This window comes from Lycium barbarum, chromosome 11 (assembly GCF_019175385.1).
Source record: "Lycium barbarum isolate Lr01 chromosome 11, ASM1917538v2, whole genome shotgun sequence".
NCBI classification, from domain to species: domain Eukaryota; kingdom Viridiplantae; phylum Streptophyta; class Magnoliopsida; order Solanales; family Solanaceae; genus Lycium; species Lycium barbarum.
Genome location: NC_083347.1, coordinates 7,936,863 through 7,956,296, shown reverse-complemented (window position 1 = coordinate 7,956,296; position 19,434 = coordinate 7,936,863). Strand labels below are relative to the sequence as shown.

The 19,434-nt window shown below is 33.0% G+C and overlaps 3 protein-coding genes across 4 annotated transcripts; 1 reads left to right on the top strand and 2 right to left on the bottom strand.

The window, feature by feature from the left end:
* Nucleotides 1-8,035: 8,035 nt before the first annotated feature.
* Nucleotides 8,036-9,549, bottom strand: LOC132617295 (glucan endo-1,3-beta-D-glucosidase-like). The gene is made up of 4 exons (XM_060332270.1): nt 9,249-9,549; nt 9,098-9,126; nt 8,776-9,010; nt 8,036-8,549 (listed from the first exon to the last, which is right to left on the bottom strand). Exons 1-4 carry the CDS (start codon nt 9,298-9,300, stop codon nt 8,524-8,526), a joined length of 342 nt encoding a protein of 113 aa, XP_060188253.1. The 5' UTR covers nt 9,301-9,549; the 3' UTR covers nt 8,036-8,523.
* A 2,907-nt stretch (nt 9,550-12,456) lies between these two features.
* On the top strand, nt 12,457-15,468 carry LOC132617823 (fatty-acid-binding protein 3, chloroplastic). Of its 2 annotated transcripts, none has more exons than XM_060332897.1 (5): nt 12,457-12,723; nt 14,334-14,435; nt 14,574-14,729; nt 14,804-15,018; nt 15,156-15,468. In XM_060332897.1, exons 1-5 carry the CDS (start codon nt 12,525-12,527, stop codon nt 15,339-15,341), a joined length of 858 nt encoding a protein of 285 aa, XP_060188880.1. In that variant the 5' UTR covers nt 12,457-12,524; the 3' UTR covers nt 15,342-15,468. The 2 variants fall into 2 exon arrangements, with proteins under 2 accessions (XP_060188880.1, XP_060188881.1); XM_060332898.1 differs by having other exon boundaries at nt 12,630-12,763.
* Nucleotides 15,469-15,973: 505 nt separating this feature from the next.
* On the bottom strand, nt 15,974-18,800 carry LOC132617822 (receptor-like serine/threonine-protein kinase At1g78530). Its single transcript, XM_060332896.1, has 7 exons — nt 18,414-18,800; nt 17,923-17,955; nt 17,697-17,838; nt 17,280-17,618; nt 16,541-16,795; nt 16,328-16,461; nt 15,974-16,167 (listed from the first exon to the last, which is right to left on the bottom strand). The coding sequence occupies exons 3-7, from the start codon at nt 17,830-17,832 to the stop codon at nt 15,976-15,978; spliced, it is 1,056 nt and encodes a 351-aa protein (XP_060188879.1). The 5' UTR covers nt 17,833-17,838; nt 17,923-17,955; nt 18,414-18,800; the 3' UTR covers nt 15,974-15,975.
* Nucleotides 18,801-19,434: the final 634 nt, after the last annotated feature.

Sequence of the window (19,434 nt, the reverse complement as noted above, 5' to 3'; positions counted from 1 at the left end):
AAGTATGCCGGAGGAGGCAGAAGTTTACTTTACAAAAGAACAAAGTATGCTGTTAGAGGCAACTTTCATTTTCATAAGCAAAATAAAAAAGTACACAAGTGTTAAGAATTAGACAAGTCTGCCGGAGGAGGCAGAAGTTCACTTTACAAAAGAACAAATTATGCTGTTAGAGGCAAACCTTCATTTTCATAAGCAAAACATCAAGTATACAAGTGTTAAGAACTAGAAAAGTATGCCGGATGAGGCAGAAGTTTACTTTACAAAAAGACAAAGTATGCTGTTGGAGGCAACTTTCATTTTCATAAGCAAAATAAAAAAGTACACAAGTGTTAAGAATTAGATAAGTCTGCCGGAGGGGGCAGAAGTTCACGTTACAAAAGAACAAAGTATGCTGTTAGTGGCAAGCTTTTATTTTCATGAGCAAAACAAAAATTTACGCAAGTGTTAAGAACTAGAAAAGTATGCCGGAGGAGGCAGAAGTTCACTTTACAAAAGAATAAAGTATGTTGTTAGAGGCAACTTTCATTTTCATAAGCAAAACAAAAACATTATTAACAAAACAACACCAAAAACACATAAGATTGCACAAAAACCAAAATTATTAACAAGACAACACCAAAAAACCAAGCACACATAAATTAACTTAATTCATGAAGTTATGCCGGAACAAGCATAACTTTATGCCGGAATCGGCATAACTTTATGCCGGAATCGGCATAACTTCAGTTTACAAAATTACAAAGTATGCCGTGAGAGGCAAACTTTCATTTTTCATAACCAAAACAAAACATTATTAACAAAACACCAAAAACACATAAGATTGCATAAAAACCAAAATTATTAACAAGACAACACCAAAAAACCAAGCACACATAAATTAACTTAATTCATGAAGTTATGCCGGAACAAGCATAACTTTATGCTGGAACCGACATAACTTCAGTTTCAAAAACCAAGAACTCTGCCGGACCCGACATATGTTGCCTCAGACAAACACATTCTTCACAAAAATCAGATTATTAAATAAAAATAGCAGCAACAACATAAAACAGCTGTTCACAGGCAAAACTTCAACGATTCAACAAAGAGAAAACCAAAACGCATATCAAAATCAACTAAAACATATTACGACATTCATAATACAACATTCAAAAAACCAAAATATATACATGGGGAATGAAACTAAAGTTCAAAAAATCATACAGACACTATAACAAAACACTATAATTTTAAATAAAAAAGGATCAATTAAATATAAAAAACGATGAAGAAAAGGATATCAATTCAACAAATAACAATTTAACATAAAAGCAAATATTGAAATGAGCAAAAGATCCAAATTCGTACCTAAGTTTTAGAACAGATGAGACAAACACAAAACAGAGGAGGAAAGAAGAAGCAAAAAAAGAAAAAAAAAAAGGGCAAATGACGAAATAAAAAGGATTTTAATGGGGTAAGGGTAATTTTATCAAAAAACTTTCATTAAACAGGCGGCAAGGGCAAAATTTAAAGAAGACATAAATGAGGGGCAAAATATAAAGACCAGCCCAAAAGAAGGGCACTCCGCGCAAAAAATTGTTTTTTGTGCGTTCCTTCAAAGGCACTGGTCTTTAATTTATGTCATTCGCTAAAACCTTTTGATTCTGGGTTCGAACTTTCGCTTAGTCAAAAATTAAAGAAAAAAATCGCAAGACAAATTTTAAGGCAAACTCTACTTTAAAGCAAAGTTTGAAACTCTGCTTTAAAGCAAAGTTTGAAGGCAAACTCTGCCGTGAGGTAGAGTTTTGCCTTCAGGCATGGGAAAACTTTGCCTTAAACCTGAAGGAAGGTAGAGGTTTGCATTAAGGCCAATGTTTTTTTTTTTTTTTTAATTCATTTGAATTTTTGCAAAACTCTGCCTTAAGGCCTAACTTTTGCCGAATAGGCCTAACTTTGTTACGAACTCTTCCTTGCGATTTTTTTTGTTTTGATTGATCCAGAGTTCGAACCCAAACCTCATGGAGTCATGGTATTAGGCGAAGGGAAAAAATTAAAGACCACAAATTTGAGGGTAAAAATTAAAGACCAGTGCCTTTGAAGGACAATCGTGCAAATGAGCCATTTCAGGCTGGTCTTTAGTTTTTGCCCTTTAAATTTGTGGTCTTTAATTTTTTCCCTTCAACATTTTTTTGGTGCAGCATAATTTAGACTTCGCAAGGCATAGTTTATGTTTAACTTCGACATATATATCATAACATACACACAAATTATACCGGACAAGGCAAAACTTTCAACAGTCAACATAATTTGAAAAACGACATAATTTTAGATTTTGTTCAACATAGTTTACATTTAACTTCGGCATATGTATCATAACGTCCACATAAATTATGTCGGACGAGGCAAAACTTTCAACACTCAACATAATCTGAAATATATTACAAAACTTATACCGCATAACTTAATTCCAACATAATTTACGCCGAGCGTGGCAAAAGTTCGGTTTCCGAAGATTAAAATGTTACAAAAATTATGCATTGGGAAGTAGGTCTGGGTATTTTAATTAAATAAGTAGCAGGGGAAAAATTTAAAACCTGTTATAAAATAATAAAACAAGAATAAGAATATTGTAGAGAAAGAGAGAAGAGGGTTCTTATTTCTTATAAGGAATGAAATACAATGAAGAGAATCTCTCTATTTATAGGAGAGAATTGACTTGGTGCCAAAGTCACAAACCCTAAAATTCCTCCTAAAGATAGACATCACAATATTATAATAATATTTATAACACTCCCCCTTGATGTCTATTTCGATAGATAATGTGCCTCGTTAAAACCTTACTAGAAAAAATCCAATGGGAAAAAAAATCTAGTGAAGGAAAAGGAGTACACATTTCTAATAATACACTATTTGGTTACCTCATTAAAAACCTTACAAGGAAAAACCCAGTGGGACAAAAACCTTGAAAGGAAAAAAGAGTACAACGCGTATTAACTCCCCCTGATGAGAACTTCAATCCAAAAACTTGAATCTTCACATCTTCACTCAAGAGTTGCAGTTGGTATAGACTTGGTAAATAAATCAGTCATATTATCGCTCGAACAATTTGTTGCACCTTGGTATCACCATTCTTTTGGAGCTCGTTTTTGAAGAACAACTTTGGTGAAATGAGCTGTCCTTTTATGGATCCACTCTTTAGTCGGACTATGTATGTTGTTGCATCTTCAGTCTTTGGATAGAGTTGCATCAGCATATACTATGGTTGAAATCACTCCAGGTGCATTCCTAACTTGCTTTATAAACAGATATTATCTTTATATGATTTGATTGTCATGTAAAACAACATCGCATGACCATAATCCCTCATAGTCATAGCAAAATATATAAATGCATCAATTGCACAAAGATATGACACTTCTGGACCAACAAATTCTGCAAGTTTCTCATTTCAACTTCTTTCAGCAGATAATCTATTTCTTTTCAAAATCCTTTAAGAGTTTCAATAATTCGCAAGTCATCAACTTGCACTAACAATATGACAGATTTTGATTTCCACAAAAACGTAGGGATAAATAGACCCTTAATCATTAAACATTCATTAAGGTGATTAAATCACATTCACCTTGCTTGACTTAATTCATATAAGAATATGAACAAATTTCTGCAACTTGTATATGCTTCAGGCATTTAAAATTCTTCAGAAATTTTCATATAATTTTGTCAAGTAATTCATATAGGATGTGACAACATCTATTTCTATTTAAATGATATGACATCTTCTGGTGTCTGGACAGCAGGTCAAATAAGTTTTACGCTTACCAAGATGCGTCATTTCACTTGATAATAATTTCTACGTCAGCATGCTTTAATAGACGTAGAATTTAGATCCTCACAATCTTTTACAATATTGCGCTATATTGTACTAAAGATATCATCGACGATATATTATCTTGTATCGGTTTGCAATAGGACATAACTTATTGAGATCTCATCACTTTCATTATTTTTTAGGTACCTAACCTCTCATAAGGTTTCATAAAGTGTTATGTCGTAGGCTCTTCAAGAGCACATTGCCTCCTTATAATAATCATTGATCATTTTCTCCTCTTTCTTTTCAATGGTTATTGCGTTTGGAACCGATTACTCTACCATGCTTCATGCATGCTATAGACTCTATCCTTCAGGGACATGAATTTAATAGGAGCATTTTGCAGCTGAAATTAGAAATTTAATTTTGGGTCAGCAAATGCTTCTAGCATTTGAGTTGAATTATCTTTTGAGTGAGGATCATACTAATGATAATTCATAACATATTCCTCAGCTGCTTATTCTCTCCCCCCTATGTTAGAAAAACTAACATATACCCATCTTCTTTGGGGGAATCCATCTTTGTGCATCATGGTAGATTAATTAATCATATACCACACATAAAAACTATTAAATGGAAATATACGGTTCCTAACCCTGAACCAATTATGAGGTGAGAATTTATCATAATTCAGCACATGAAGCATTGTTCTCATAAGCAATGGTTTAGCTATTTATCGGAGGCATTCAATGCCAAACCAGCTTGAATATAAACCAACATTAACAAGATGAATTATCTTGATTACATACTCTGAAAATTGTGCTCTCAACTCAATTATTTTGAGCAAGTAACTTTCCATATGTCAAGCTGCAGGTTGACAATAAACACATATGTGACTGTCTTATCGATGCATCTATTTGAGACATCACATAATAGGTGAACGGACCCATATTCACCTTTTATATTTTTTTCAGAGTTAGGAAATTCAATCCCAACATTAACCAGTATAATCCACTTATCATGAGAACAAGCAACAAAAATAAATTATTGAAGAATCTTCTGGTTCTTCAATATATGTCGAATATTCAATCTGCACATCATATTTGAATCGGGATGGCCAAATTGCTCATGCCAATTGATAAAATTATCTATAGTAGTAAACTTCAGATTTACCATGCCATGTGCTATTTGTTTTAGTAAACTTCTGATTTACTAAGACATGAATTATTTTTCGCATCGATAAACTTCTGGTTACCGTGACATGTGATTTCATCATGCTTATATTGTAGTACACTTTGGAGAACAAGGCGTGTAACCTTTCACATATTATAATATTAAAGATATTTAATCCTCCCATCATTTATAGCTTCAATATGATAGTCATGATTTACTTTAGTAAACTTCGGGTTTACTACAACTTGTGTTTCGATCATAACAACTTTGTGTAGTACAATCTAAAAAGAATTACAAAACAGTATATAAGCTCTTCAGAAGCCTTTAATTTATTCTCCATAATCACATATTGTTTGGACACTACTAGGTGTCGTGATCTTCTAGATGAATAATTAGCTCTTTTGGAGCCCTTAATTGATTTAGTATTGTCAAATATTACATTGACATCGCTAGTGTCATGACAAAGAAACAATGCAACCAAATGAATATTTAAAGACATTCTTAAATTCATACATGACAAAAAGTAAACGTTAAGTTATACAGTCTTTGATACTTCTATCAACAACTTATATGGTAAATATCTCCTTCGGGGAGGATACCCACTAACATCCGAATATTTTATATCAAAGCGACAACCACATAGTTATTTCTTTCTTCAGGAAAGTTTTTGTGCGAATTGCTATTTCCTTCTGGAAAATCAGTAAGTAAACATAATATCTTAATATGGTCATAGTAGAAAGTATTTTACAAAATTTGTATCATTTTGCCTTAGAATGATACATAATAAAAACATCCAAGATGACTTGATGTATGATAGGTACGTGCAGTAATGACTTTCATACCACAAAATAATATTTATATCCTTTATTATTTTATTTCTTCAGGAGGTGTGTTGTGATATTTCTTCTTTCACTTTGGAAAATGAAATCTAATCATTTAGATGAACCTTATACCTAATTTTCAATAGCTACAAACTGAAACTTTGATAAATTTGAACAATGAAGAGTTACCAAAGAAAATATTCAAGTTAGAAAATATTAGGATAATAGCGTAAAGAAACAAGACTGACATAGTTTCAATACAATGATCTATATACACTTTATTAATTGATCATAATCCCATAATATAGATATAACAATATCGATTGATCACTATCTATCAATAAGTTACTGGAATATTTGCAAAAACTTTACAGCACACATAATTTTAGTAACCGGCCATACAGAAGGAGAATTGGCAAACAATCACGCCTTATAACTAGTTGGCATGCTTGGATTTTGACCTTTTTTTTTTTTTTTTTTTTTTTTTTTTTTTTTTTTTTGTCTTGGACAGGGAGCCAAGTATTAAAAGAACATGACAAGTAAATAACATATTAGTCAAGTAACTATGTAAAGTTTGTGATATATCTATGATTGGTAAAAGTCATCAGGTAAAATATTTTAAAGAAGTCATCCGGTAACTAGTACAATAATATATTAATCATAAAATTGTCATCCTTATTTGAACGTGAGAAAATAATGAGCATCACATAAAGCATATCTCACATACGAAAATAAGACATTTATAAAATTGTGAAATATATAACCACTTCTGGTGGTTGCCAATTTCTTATGAACTCTACTACAGTTCAAATATAAGACATTTATAAAATTGCCATAGGATTATTCTGTATATTGATAGACGGTAACTAAGAATGATATATCAAATATCAAATACAATATCAAGACATTCATTTATTGCATGAAAGAGAAGGTAATCATTATTAAGCTATATACGAAGCAATCAAATTAAATACTTCGCGGATATTTTTCGAAAGCTCTCATTCTTCAGGAATGCAACATAATTATTTGAACGTGTCGTAACGACATCAAATTATAACAACTTATAGCCCTTTTTTTTGTTATATGATGTTGCTACTTCAGGAACAAATTTCAAAGTCTTACTATTTCGGGAGTAGACTTCAGATTTACTACTCCAGGTGTAAATTTTAGAGTCTTACTATTTCAGGAGTAAACTTCAGATTTACTACGAGTAAGGAAATTCAGAATATTTCTCCTCAATTATTCTACCTCTTCTAAAGGTGAGTCGTGATATCTTCACAGCCAAAAACACGTATGTATTTACAATCTTTACTAAATATCATCACATTCACTTCAGGGAATGGATCTGTGTTTGTACATTTATCAAAAGCTTTCATTCTTCGAGAAGGAAACATATATAATTATGTGAACGTGTCTTAATCATATAAAAGTATAATCTCTTATAACCTCTTTTAAAATATTGTTACTTCTGGAACAAATCGGAGCATATAATATAGAAAATCCTTCTCAAACATATCTTCAATTATAATCATAAGCCTATAGAAATATTGCCACTTCTGGTGGTTATTTATTTCTTCCAAATTCTCATTTAACCATTAAGAAATATGAGATTAACATCATAATCTCTCTTGATAATATTGTTCTTCGGGAACAAATTTGAGATATAAATGATCTAGAGCCATTACGTTTTCTCATATCCAAAGAATCCCAACTAAGTGGATATCATTAATAGCGAAAGACAAAGACATTCAATATAAAAGAAATACTAACCTTTCGTGTAAGACTCTTAATGATGGCAATTCAATTTAGTTTATAGCTACAGACTTTCATTTGCTCAACTCAACCAAATAATTAGTGTTGAAAATATATGAAAGTGCAAACATTAGGATCCTTTAATCCTCTGCTTAGTTTCAGTCAATTATATAATGGAATCATCATACTTTATTAACATGGAAAGGAAACATTATGCTAGAATGGAGTACCACTCCTTCGAGTCACTGTACAATATAATTTATTAAAGATACTTACCTCATGACATGTAAACACACTTAAACACATACACTGGAAAACATACGTTCTTCTTTCTGGAGTAATATGTTAATATGGCAAATCTCCACCCACGACAAACATAGCATTAGTTTAATTTCTCTAAGTTCCCAGAGAAGGCAGTATTGAGGCAGACTAAACTCCAATAAGAAGATTAGAGACTTGTGCTGATAACATGTTATAAAATAATAAAACAAGAATAAGAATATTGTAGAGAAAGAGAGAAGAGGGTTCTTATTTCTTATAAGGAATGAAATACAATGAAGAGAATCTCTCTATTTATAGGAGAGAATTGACTTGGTGCCAAAGTCACAAACCCTAAAATTCCTCCTAAAGATAGACATCACAATATTATAATAATATTTATAACAAAACCACATATATGGAGGACAAAAATTAAAGACCAGTGCGTTTGAAGCACAATCAGCGCAAAAAGTTAAAACGTCTGCTTAACCAATTGGACCAGCCACTATGATTCAGCCTGGACAGAAAGCCTATTGCAATTTCAATTGCAAGGGCCCAAAGAAGAAAGTAAGAACTAAAAAGCCATACATGAAGGAAGGAGTTAAAACTGCAACAAAATGGTAATCATAATAGGAGAAATCGGCAACTATCTAATGATTAAACAAGATTTAGATATCTATAGATATGATTCAACAAAAGTCTCCTCATGAGTTGCTTTTCCTAACCATGACTTCACTCGTAGTTGCAGCTGCCATAACCTGCCATTGTCAAGATTGAATTATTAATAGATTTATAATTGAGGGCGTAATTAAGATAAATTAAGAAAATGAGAACTAGAACCGGACGCGTTTTTTTTGGCATATACGTATATATTTACATATAGTTCGAGCAGAAAGTAATAGTATCAGATTTTCTTCTAGTTGAATTCACACAACGCATCCTAATTAAAATATAAATTCGTCTCCAAGCAGAACAAGGACTTACTTGGATCAGTCAAAACAACGAGGGCAGAATTACCAAAGTGGCAATTCCAATGGTTCCTTCCTTTAGATTGGTAGTAAAGATTCATGGCAATAGAAGCATGGTTCATCAAATTGTTTGGTGAAAAGCAAGGACAGCCCTCTTGAAAGATACTACAATCCACATTGGAACATGCAAAATTTATGTTTTGCTGAAGGATTGTATTATCTGATGAAGGTTTAGCCATACACCATGTCTTCTGCAAAACCAAATTAATTAAGTACAAACACATCACAAATCTAATATTCACTTAATCTCCATTAACTAATTCAACTCTTTAACTTACCGGCTCATCCGCTAAGGTCAGAAACGGCGCTGAAACAACACGATTTAAACATTTAGTTAGTGTCATTCGAACTAACAAGGGTACTAGACTACATTTGAACATGCCCTAACAAAACAAATTAATCGTAACGCCACAAAAAATTGTCACTAACCTGAGAAGTAGGACAAGAGCAGGAAGAAAAGGGTGAGAATTGCTTTTGCCATAAGTGACAATATATGAAGAGTAACACTAGAGATTTATTTTAAGGAGAGAAAAACAGAATTGTGTGGCTATGTTCAGATAGCAGAGGAAACAGTTTTTTGAAGTGATTATTGATGGTCTCAGTGAGGAAATGTTGTTTTGTTTAATTGGCAATTTATTTAAGAAGAGAAAAACAGATAAAAGTGGTAGCTTAATGGGGCAATAATCTGTTTTTCTCTTCCCCTACCCCCTTAGGTAATAAAAATAATATTAAAAAGAAAAAGAAAAAAGGGGGCAATAATCACTAGATGGTGAGCCGTTACAACTTACGTTGAATCTTGTGGAGTAAAAAGGACATACAAAAAGTACCCCATACCGATACGTGCTCTGATTATTCTCGACTTTATTCTATTTACTGGACTTCTTGTGCTATTTTTCTTAGATAAATTGCCTTTTCATCATTTCATGTTCTGTAACCAACAGTCACTGCATTTCTTTTTGGTTTTTTCGGTATCTGTATTGGAGTCTGATTAAATTCAGATTTGCGCTGTGAAGTTTTACCTTTGGGGTTAAAACACACCCTAACAAAGACCACTATATATCTAACGCTTGAACACGAACCCTTTGATTAAGAATGAATACTTAGTACTCCACTACAACCTAGTAGTGATATCAAGAGTCACCGCATTATGTTATCCTTATTTCTTATCATTGCTCATTTGCTTGCGTGGTGCTAATTCATGCCATTTAACTAACTTAGCCAGGTCGACAAGCAAAGGGGAAAAACAAAGAAAGAACAACTTTTACGGGATTTTGTATATGTACTTCAACTACTTTGGTAAATTTTGCTTTCCACAAGCAAAAGAAACATTTTTATAGGAGCACATGGGGGTGTTAGGGACGAAGCTACATGGTTTGGAGGGGCTTCAACTAATTTCATCATATTGAATTTCTTAAAATTTTCATTTTACCGTTAATAAGATAATATCACATAAACGTTTTTAAAATCGGTTATAGATCATATAAGTTTCAAAAATCTCTCTTTCATTCTTAAACTTCATGTCCGTCAGACATGCCACATAAATTGGGACAAAAGTAATATGTGTGTGCGTGCGTGTATAGTTGAATCCTGTTTACGTAAGAGAAGGTTCTCTGAAAGTACTGTACAAAAATTTTGGCTGTTATAAAGAATTGTTGTTATACACCTATAATAACATTTTCCATTTAAATAATAGTTGGCTGCTATAGGCAAAAAAAAAATGCACAAAATCTATTTTTTTTATTTTTTAATGTTGTAAAAAAATAACAAATTATTTAAATTTTAAATCTTAAAGATATGAATGCTTCACTAACTAAACATTAAAGAAATTTAATACAATTTCAATAAATTCAGAACTGAATGTATAAAGTTTTAAGCTCTGAAGCACACATTTTAAATCTACAGTACTTGAAAAATTAAATTCTTTCAAGATTGATGGGAGAAATTTTATTGTAGCTTGTTTCGTAGAATCCAATTTGTTAGTGGTGATATAATGCTCGAATTTACGAAGATTTGCGTCTAAACTTTCAGCAAACGGTTATCCAATTGCTTTCCCTTGATGGAAATCTAAGAGTTGAACCGTTGATCTTCTAATCTAATCAACTAACAATAGGTTGAGGTTCTTTGCCAGCACTTTCATTGTCGTCTTCGGCTTCCATATTCTCTTGTTCTTCCACTCCAATGACATGAGAAATAATCTCTTCATCAGTGAAAGCTTCAATAAAAGGAAGTGTTGCATCAAACTCCACATATGTAATATTCTGTCATAAATATAGTATAGTAAGGTATCAAATTAGATATTTGGTCAGAACCTATACTGCTTATTATTGGTAATCATAGATATTCTATTTTTATAAAGATGGTTAATAATTATATGACTAAAAAAGCAGATAGTTGTTATATGGGCGGTGATTTTACAAAGAGCGTACTGTTATGGAGTTGGTTGTTGTTGCTATTGGTAAAATGCTATTATAGAAAAATAAAATATAACATAAAAAATCGATTCCGAAAAATCTTAGCTGTTATAGAAATATGTTGCTATACGCGGATGCTGTTATATAGAGCTCCGACAGTTTGTATATGCAGTTATGCACTATGCTAAACGAAAAGTAGTTCTAATGCATATTTGTAACATCACATGAGAAAGCTAAGTCATGAGATCTACTTTCACTTTTTTTTTGTTTTGTCAATAACTTTATTCTCTACTCCATCTTCTAGATCAAAGTAAAGCAAGAGTATTTCCTAACAAATATAGATCCAACAAACTCTATTTAATCCAAAAGTAGTAATGGTGGATGATCATTTGCACCATGTGAATTTTGTACCCAAACTAATAGAGCTTAAAAGTTGATTTAAGGAAAACGAAGCAAGTGAAAAAGCCCATGTGCTTTGATCTAGACTACAAAAGGCTTGAAAATAAAACTCTCCACCGGCAAATCTAAATAAAGTTACCTTTTCCCTTTCGTGTGAAAGTTATTTGTTTACTATGACGGAATTCATTATTTAAAATAAAAAATTCTAGAAAGTCATATCTGTTGTTAATTTATCAGAAAATATTTCGCAAAGAAAAACATTTTTCATCAAAGAGAAAATAATTTACTTTGCTTATGGATGAAGTATCATTTTCTGTTAGTAACTTTAATTTCATATTACCTGCTCTTTGCATTATGATCAATCTTTAATACTAATAAAAAATTATTAGAATACTTGTATCTGATTCACTAACATTATTATTAATTTCATTTATCTTTCAAAGAAAAATAGATATTTCTCACACCAATCAAATACCAAAAAATAGTCATAATTTTTTTCAGGAAAAGTAACTTATATCGTACCAAACACACTAAAAAGAAAAATGTAACATTATATTCACAATAACATGCTTAATTGTTCCTATGAGCAAAGGTTCTAAAGAAACATTCCGTAGAATGAATTGATTGGATTTTCAAAGAGAACTTATTATTACATTGATTAAGGTGATTTTACAAGTTCAAAACCAGTTGGCTCTATCCTGTTCAGAAGTGACTCAGTTCGGATTGAAGTTCGAACAATAATTCAAACAGCAACATAAATGTATCAGAAGTTGTTGTTCGTGGGCCATCATTTTTTTATCCATTATTTGGAGCAATATCTATGGCATAACTACAAGAATATAAACACTTAGAATAAACTAGAATTATACAAAATTAATATAACATTTTCAAGAAGATGGCTGCATCTGGAGCCATTTCAGTACCACTTTGGATTTCAACATCAACATCCACAAAGATCACTGTTTATAATTCCAACCCCAGAATTTCTTATCCTCCTAAACTTTCAAGAAATGGTCTTTATCCCTTATCCACATTTGACAGAAATGGCAAACATGAACAACATTTCACAATTAAATCTGCTTCTTCCTCTTCGGGTAATAATACATACAAGTGATTTGGTTATTCTTGGAAAAGGTTATTATCTTTATGTCTTTTAACTTACTATTAGTAGATTTTTAAGCTGAATTTACATCTTTTGTGCAAAAGAGGGAAAACCCCTCAAAACTGAATTCTTCCTAATTTTCAGATTGTGGGTAATCTTGATTTCTTAAATTTTTACTAAAATATTCATACAACTCCAACATTAGCCAAAATTGGATGAGAAAACCCTAAATGCTATAAATGCAAATTTCCTGATCAATGCCAAATTTGCTTCTTGAAGAACAACTAAAATAAGAGGAGTGGAACAAGAAAATGCATGATTCCTGAAGTTGGTGGAGAGAATACTATGTGGCATTACTGAATTTAAGCTAATTTTATGTATCTAAACTCAATTATGTTCTCCAGGTAGTAAATAAACATTATGCACTGTATTGGCCTACCTGTGTCACCTGTCCTCCAAAAATACTGCCCCACCTGTGTCAAATTCTCCAACAATGCACTACTTTTGGAGGATCCGGCACACCCGACAACATTTTTGAAGAGTCCGATTAACATATGAAATTGACTATCCATAAAAGTCTTAGCTTTGTAATGGTATCCATGAGACATAATTTGTAATATTATTATATTCAAGTCTAAAATATGTTTACTGAATAAAAGATGGTATTAATCTGTTTTGATATGGTTTTCTTGAGATCTTTTGGAAACAGCCTCTCTACCTTCATGAGGTAGAGGTAAGGTTTGCGTACACTTTACCCTCCCAGACCCACTTGTGGGATTACACTGGGTATGTTGTTGTTGCATTAAAGAAAAGATTTGATCTTGGCACATATGCAGTTGAATTGCTGTTTGTTCAGAGTTTTTTACCTACATATATCTTCTTCCCTTTTTTTTTTCTTTTTTTTTTTTTTGTTGTAATGGCAAGCTTTTTTGGTTGTGACTGCTTCCAGCATTCTCTTTTTGCTGGTTTACTAATGAAAGTTACTAATTACCGATAAAAAAAGATGGTACAGAAGAAAAGATCTGATGTTGGCAAAAATGTTGTTGAATTGCTGGTTTGATCAGAGTTTTTCACCTACGTGAATTATTTGGAGACTGTAGATTAGTTCTGATTAGAGGCTAGGAAGGACCCTCAGGCTATGGGAATAAGATTAGACACCAGAATGCTGAGTGGCAATAACCATCAAAAGGTAGCTTATAGAATCTTTTAATAAGAATTAACCTAAAAAGCCGTTCACCCAACCGCTTAAATTAAAAATAGTTGGTGGATGTATCGTATATGTATACAAGCTAGGGAAAGTAAACAGTGAACCGACCGGCTATTTGTGTAAAATATTTTAATCTGATCATAGGCACATTTTTCGTCATAGCTAAAACGTAAGTACTGCACCATCATATTTTTCATTGTTGCAGCTCAGAAAAGACAGGAGTCGACCTGCAAATACTCTTTGACTCGCACTTGCTATTTTTAATCCTTAGTTTTGAGACAAATCAAGTGGACTAATGTTTCCATTTTACGCGTTCACGAAATATAAAGGACACTCGATCATATCTTTATGTTTGTTTGTAAGAGCTGACGACTTGTCATTTGTTGTCGATTCAGTTGGAAGTACAGAATACACAGAAGAACCAGCAACTAAGGTGAAATTTCAAAGATCATTGAGCCTACCTGGTTGCTCCACTTCATTGTCATTGCTTGGAACTGGTCAGCTGCAACACAATCAATTTTCCAAATAATTTGAGAACAAATTTCAATTACTGATTTATCTGCCTCAAGTTCTTCTAAATCATGATAATTGCTATGCTCTATGCTCATGCTTTGCTGCTTTTCCTACAAATTTAGGATACAGGGAAAAGGTATTTGCAATTATTGGTGTCAAAGTCTATGCTGCAGGACTCTATGTCAATGACTCAGTCTTTAGTAGATTAGATGTCTGGCGAGGATGTTCTGCTGCAGAAATTCAGCCAGATACTTCCTTGTTCAACAATATCTTTGAAGGTAAATGCGCGATGTTTAATTTTTTGGAGATGATATCATATAGGGGGTGCTGAAATTGATTCTATGAATTGCAGCCAATCTGGAGAAATCACTACGTATTGTGCTGGTCAGAGATATTGACGGTAAAACTTTCTGGGATGCCTTAGATGAAGCCATTTCTCCGAGAATCAAATCACCCACTACTGATGATAAATCTGCTCTTTCCACGTTCCGTGGTGTCTTTCAAGGAAAACCTCTTAAGAAAGAAACTTCCATATTCTTGACTTGGATTGACCCAACCAAAATGCTCGTGAGTATGCAGTTTATTTACATTAATATTCTCTTAAGGCCTAGATTATATCAATTCTAGTCATCAAATGTTGCCTTTGTTTTCTTCTTAGCTTTTTAAATTCTAATTTGTTGCTCTATTGTATGGAAATTTTAAAGGTTTCACTCTCTTTTGATGGGATGCCTTCGTCAGTTGATGCGACAATTAAGTCTACAAATGTTGCATCAGCTCTCTTCGACGTATTTCTTGGTGGTGATCCAGTTTCTCCTACACTGAAAGCATCAATTGCCAAAGGATTGGAAGATGCACTCAAAGTAAAGTCCGTAATGAGTGAACCAGTCTGAATTAGCTGATTGTAAATAGCTATAAACTTGAAATGCTGAAAAAACATTTTTAATTGTTGAATCTGATTTTATAACATGTTTGGATAAGTCTTCTCACTACTAATAAACAGTTGATGTCAGTAAAAAAGTGTTGATAAGTTTCTCTTTTGTTAGAATGACTAAAATACCCTCAAATTTTTAGAAAAAAGTTATAAATTTAAAAGTATTCCTGTAATTAAAAAGAGGAATGATGCATACAGAGTGAAGAGGAAGTTTAGAGTTTTGTTTTAGGGAAGATATTTCGAGATCAGAAAAAATATTAAGGATAAAATAGTAAAATATTTGGTCAAATCAAAAGTGCTTATAAGCTAAAAATCTATAAGTTGGAATGACAGATTATGACTTTTGACACTTTGGTGTTTACCAAATGCGTAAATAAGCTAAAAAGTGCTTTCAAGCCAGTTTGACCAGCTTATAAGCTTAGCATAGTCTATTAATCAGTGATTCAGTAGCATAGCTCCATTAGAACAAATTGCTCAAAGTTTTGTTAGCTTCCTTGTATGGGGACCAAGAACAAGCATTACACAAGACAATTATAAAAAAATAAAATAAAAAATTTGAGAGAAATTAGCGTTGAAACAGAAAACCAAGAATCTCAAGCCAAAGCATTTATCTTTATTTGCTCAAGCATTATTGCAACTTCAGCCATGGTTGGCCTTATACATGGATCTGCCTCAAGGCACATCAATGCAATGTTAAATACATGGTTAATTTCATCTATAGGAAACTCCTTTAAGTTTCTGTCAAGTACATACTCTTCCCTTTTCTCTTGAACAACTGCTTTCACCTGTAAAACAGAAACGAGATTACGTGACCAAATTAATGACAGCTCGGAAACAGCTAAAATTTGATGATTAAATTTTTTCACTGATGCGCACATTGTGCATTGTGATTCTAATATTGTTGAGACTTGAAATATTCCTGAAAAAGTTGGACTAAAAGTTTACCCAAGTTACAAGTCTGGTTCCTTCCTCCAAAAATGATTCATCTGTTGGTTTTTTCCCAGTTAGAAGCTCCAGTAAGACGACTCCGAAGCTGTAAACATCTCCTTTTACTGTTGCTTTTCCGCTATCAAAATATTCTGCAGAAAACCATAATATAATTGACAGTTCTACAAACGCAAAGATTTGAGTCTTCTAATGGTTCTAATAAAAACATACCAGGAGCCAAATATCCGAAAGTTCCGGCTACCAAAGTTGAAACGTGCGTCTTATCTGGTTCCATCAGAGTGGCTAGTCCAAAATCAGATACTCGAGCCTCCATGTTATGATCCAACAAGATATTGCTCGACTTAATATCTCGGTGGATAACGTGAGGGATGCAATCGTGATGCAGATATGATAATCCTCTTGCAGCTCCTACTGCTATTTTGTATCTTGAAGGCCAATCCAAAACCTTCTGGGCAGCAAATTTTCCTGCAATACAATGTTTCCATCTTATAGTTTATCCGCATATGAAAAACTTGAAAGGTCTTTATAATGCATCTATGATTCTAGCATTAGCAGAGGCTGAAATAAGCTAAAATGATTGACCAATCATTAGACTTAGGGGTCGTTAGGTTCGAAAATAAGTTGTGCTGGGAATTGGGATTAGTAATGCTAGCGTTATTTCTTATCGACGGCTTGTTTTGTTGTATTAAAAATAACATACATTGCATAATTTGTAAATAGGGCTGAATAGGGTGTATAAGTATAAGAATAGTACCGGTAATGTTAATGCCATGGTCTACTATGTATAAAAACAGTATTGAATAGGGTGTATAAGTAATTATAGTATTAGTTGTACTAGACTTAAATGTGCAACCAAATATTGTACAAAAATTTTGCACCAGCATTATTCTACCTAATACGCCCTACCAAACAACCCCTTAGAGAATAAGAAACAGACATAGAAATATACCATGAAGTACTACATCCAAACTTCCATTAGGCATAAGCTCATAGATGAGAAGGTTATACTGAGATGTACTGTAGTATCCATGAAGTGTCACAATATTTCGATGCTTTATGTCCCCCATTGCCGCCAATTCTCTTTCAAAACCTCCGTCTTGCTCCGCGCTTATTCTGTTTAACCTCTTTACAGCGAACGAAGTTGATTCGTTAATTGTCAGTTTATAGACTGTTCCATAGCCTCCCGATCCTATAATATCTTTGTTGGTGAGCTTCATGGTCCTCTTCAACAACATGTTGGACTCCAATGTGTTCATTTTTTGTGACTTAAACATCACTAGCTTTCCACCTGAATATGAACATAATGAAAACATAAGATATTCCTCATCCATCATATAGTATTTTAAAGAACATGATCATATCCTACCAGATAAACTGTCTTGAACAACCATTTGCTTTCTCTTCCATCTACGGTAACAGAGGATTGTCATAATAATTTTCGAGACAATAAACAAAACCACGCATATTGTGATATAGAGTGCAATAACTTTAGAGTTTCCCATTTAGTGCTGCAAGTAGTGAGGCCAAGTTAGAAACCAAATCATATCATTGTGTTCAGCTGAGCAAAAAATATAGAGTAAGAAAACAGGTACCTGAATTCTCGACTTTTGGCCTCCCAGCTTCAACTGTGGAATTACATAAATGGTTGTTAATGAGGTGTACCAGAAGAACAAAGGATTGTTAGTGGATAGGAGCTGTTTAAGACACAGCCTAAAGAGCCTACTTTCCACTTGTGAAAAATACAATCACAACCCAACTTGCACGTGATTCAACAATCGAAGCTACAGCTGATAGTCCAAACGAGGCGGTATCTTCCGATAATAGTTAGCAGTATTGAACAGGGAAGTCATTGGTCCAAGAAAAGAAAAGAACCGCATTTGGTAGAGAAAAAAAAAAAAAAAAAAAGAAGGAACTCGCTAGGCCTTCGGAACAAAGGCAATATTGTTCATGCTTCAACTGATCTGACTAATTCTATATGCAATTATATATAAACGCCTTAGGAGCTGTTTGGGTGTCAGTTTAGAAATTAGAATGAAGAAGAGTACAAATACACAAGCTTTAAGAACTTAGAATGGGACTTCACCTTGATAACCTGTGGCAGGAAGTGCTCATTTCCTGAAGCAAACCAAAATTATGCAGAGCTCTCAAACCAAAAGCATCCATTGAAGTTACTAAAAAATTCCTTCAATTTTAGAACTATCAGCATGAGTATATAGGGTTGATAAATTTTAGGAGCATCTAATAGTGGGGTCCTAGTTAGCTCACTTTCCAGAGGAAGAACTCATTATCAATATGAACAAGTCTCATGTGAACATGATTTGTGCTTTTTTCCTAGCTGATAAGGCTGATTTTAATCATTGATATGTTGACGAAAACATTAGTCCTAGTGTACTATTCATGGAAAGACCAGCCAACCTTTCATGTTATGTATCTACTTTTTGTCCCCTCCATGCGTTAGGATGCCAGCACACTTGAAACGGATACGTAAACGTAATCTCCAAACGTATACATACCCAAAATATGCTGAAAATATTACCGTTTACACTTGTAAGAAGAAGGTGAAAAGTGATAAATTACGAGGAATAAAGGATAATGGGAGTTAAAAGCTTATATGATCACTCAATTTTGGATAATTGACTTCTATAGTTATTCAACTTTGGGATAATGTGCTAGTCTCTACCTCCTCCACGTGAAATTTTCACTGCTTGTCCCTTTTTGGAAGAACTATTTAATAATGTCTATCTTTTTATTTCTCTTTCACTGACAATTTATGGAACTTTTAACGACGACCTAAAGATCCCTTTTGAACAAACTGAAAATCTGGAGAAAACATTGACTGCAGTCTAAAATCTTGTAAGTTTTGCAAACGTTAGACAACAGTCTAATAATTTGCTATAATGCTAAGCAATGTAATGAGCAAACATTATATTCGAGTTTAACATTGTCCGATAGGATAATTTCCTAATGGCTATATTTGCACAAAAAAGTGGACATTTACGTAAGCCAGCCCTTCTCCACTTAAATACTACTCTCTCCGTTTCAATTTATGCGAATCCATTTGATTGAGCACGAAATTTAAGAAAAAAATGAAGACTTTTAAACTT

Coding starts and splice junctions, on each gene's coding strand:
- LOC132617295 (XM_060332270.1), bottom strand. CDS start 9,300: ATGGCAAAAGCAATTCTCACCCTTTTCTTCCTGCTCTTGTCCTACTTC. Junction 9,011..9,097: donor TGACCTTAGCGGATGAGCCG/GTAAGTTAAAGA, acceptor TTGGTTTTGCAG/AAGACATGGTGTATGGCTAA. Junction 8,550..8,775: donor CGTTGTTTTGACTGATCCAA/GTAAGTCCTTGT, acceptor TGACAATGGCAG/GTTATGGCAGCTGCAACTAC.
- LOC132617823 (XM_060332897.1), top strand. CDS start 12,525: ATGGCTGCATCTGGAGCCATTTCAGTACCACTTTGGATTTCAACATCA. Junction 12,724..14,333: donor ATCTGCTTCTTCCTCTTCGG/GTAATAATACAT, acceptor TTGTCGATTCAG/TTGGAAGTACAGAATACACA. Junction 15,019..15,155: donor TTGACCCAACCAAAATGCTC/GTGAGTATGCAG, acceptor GAAATTTTAAAG/GTTTCACTCTCTTTTGATGG.
- LOC132617822 (XM_060332896.1), bottom strand. CDS start 17,832: ATGGGAAACTCTAAAGTTATTGCACTCTATATCACAATATGCGTGGTT. Junction 17,619..17,696: donor TGTTCAAGACAGTTTATCTG/GTAGGATATGAT, acceptor GTTCATATTCAG/GTGGAAAGCTAGTGATGTTT. Junction 16,462..16,540: donor TTTCGGATATTTGGCTCCTG/GTATGTTTTTAT, acceptor GGTTTTCTGCAG/AATATTTTGATAGCGGAAAA.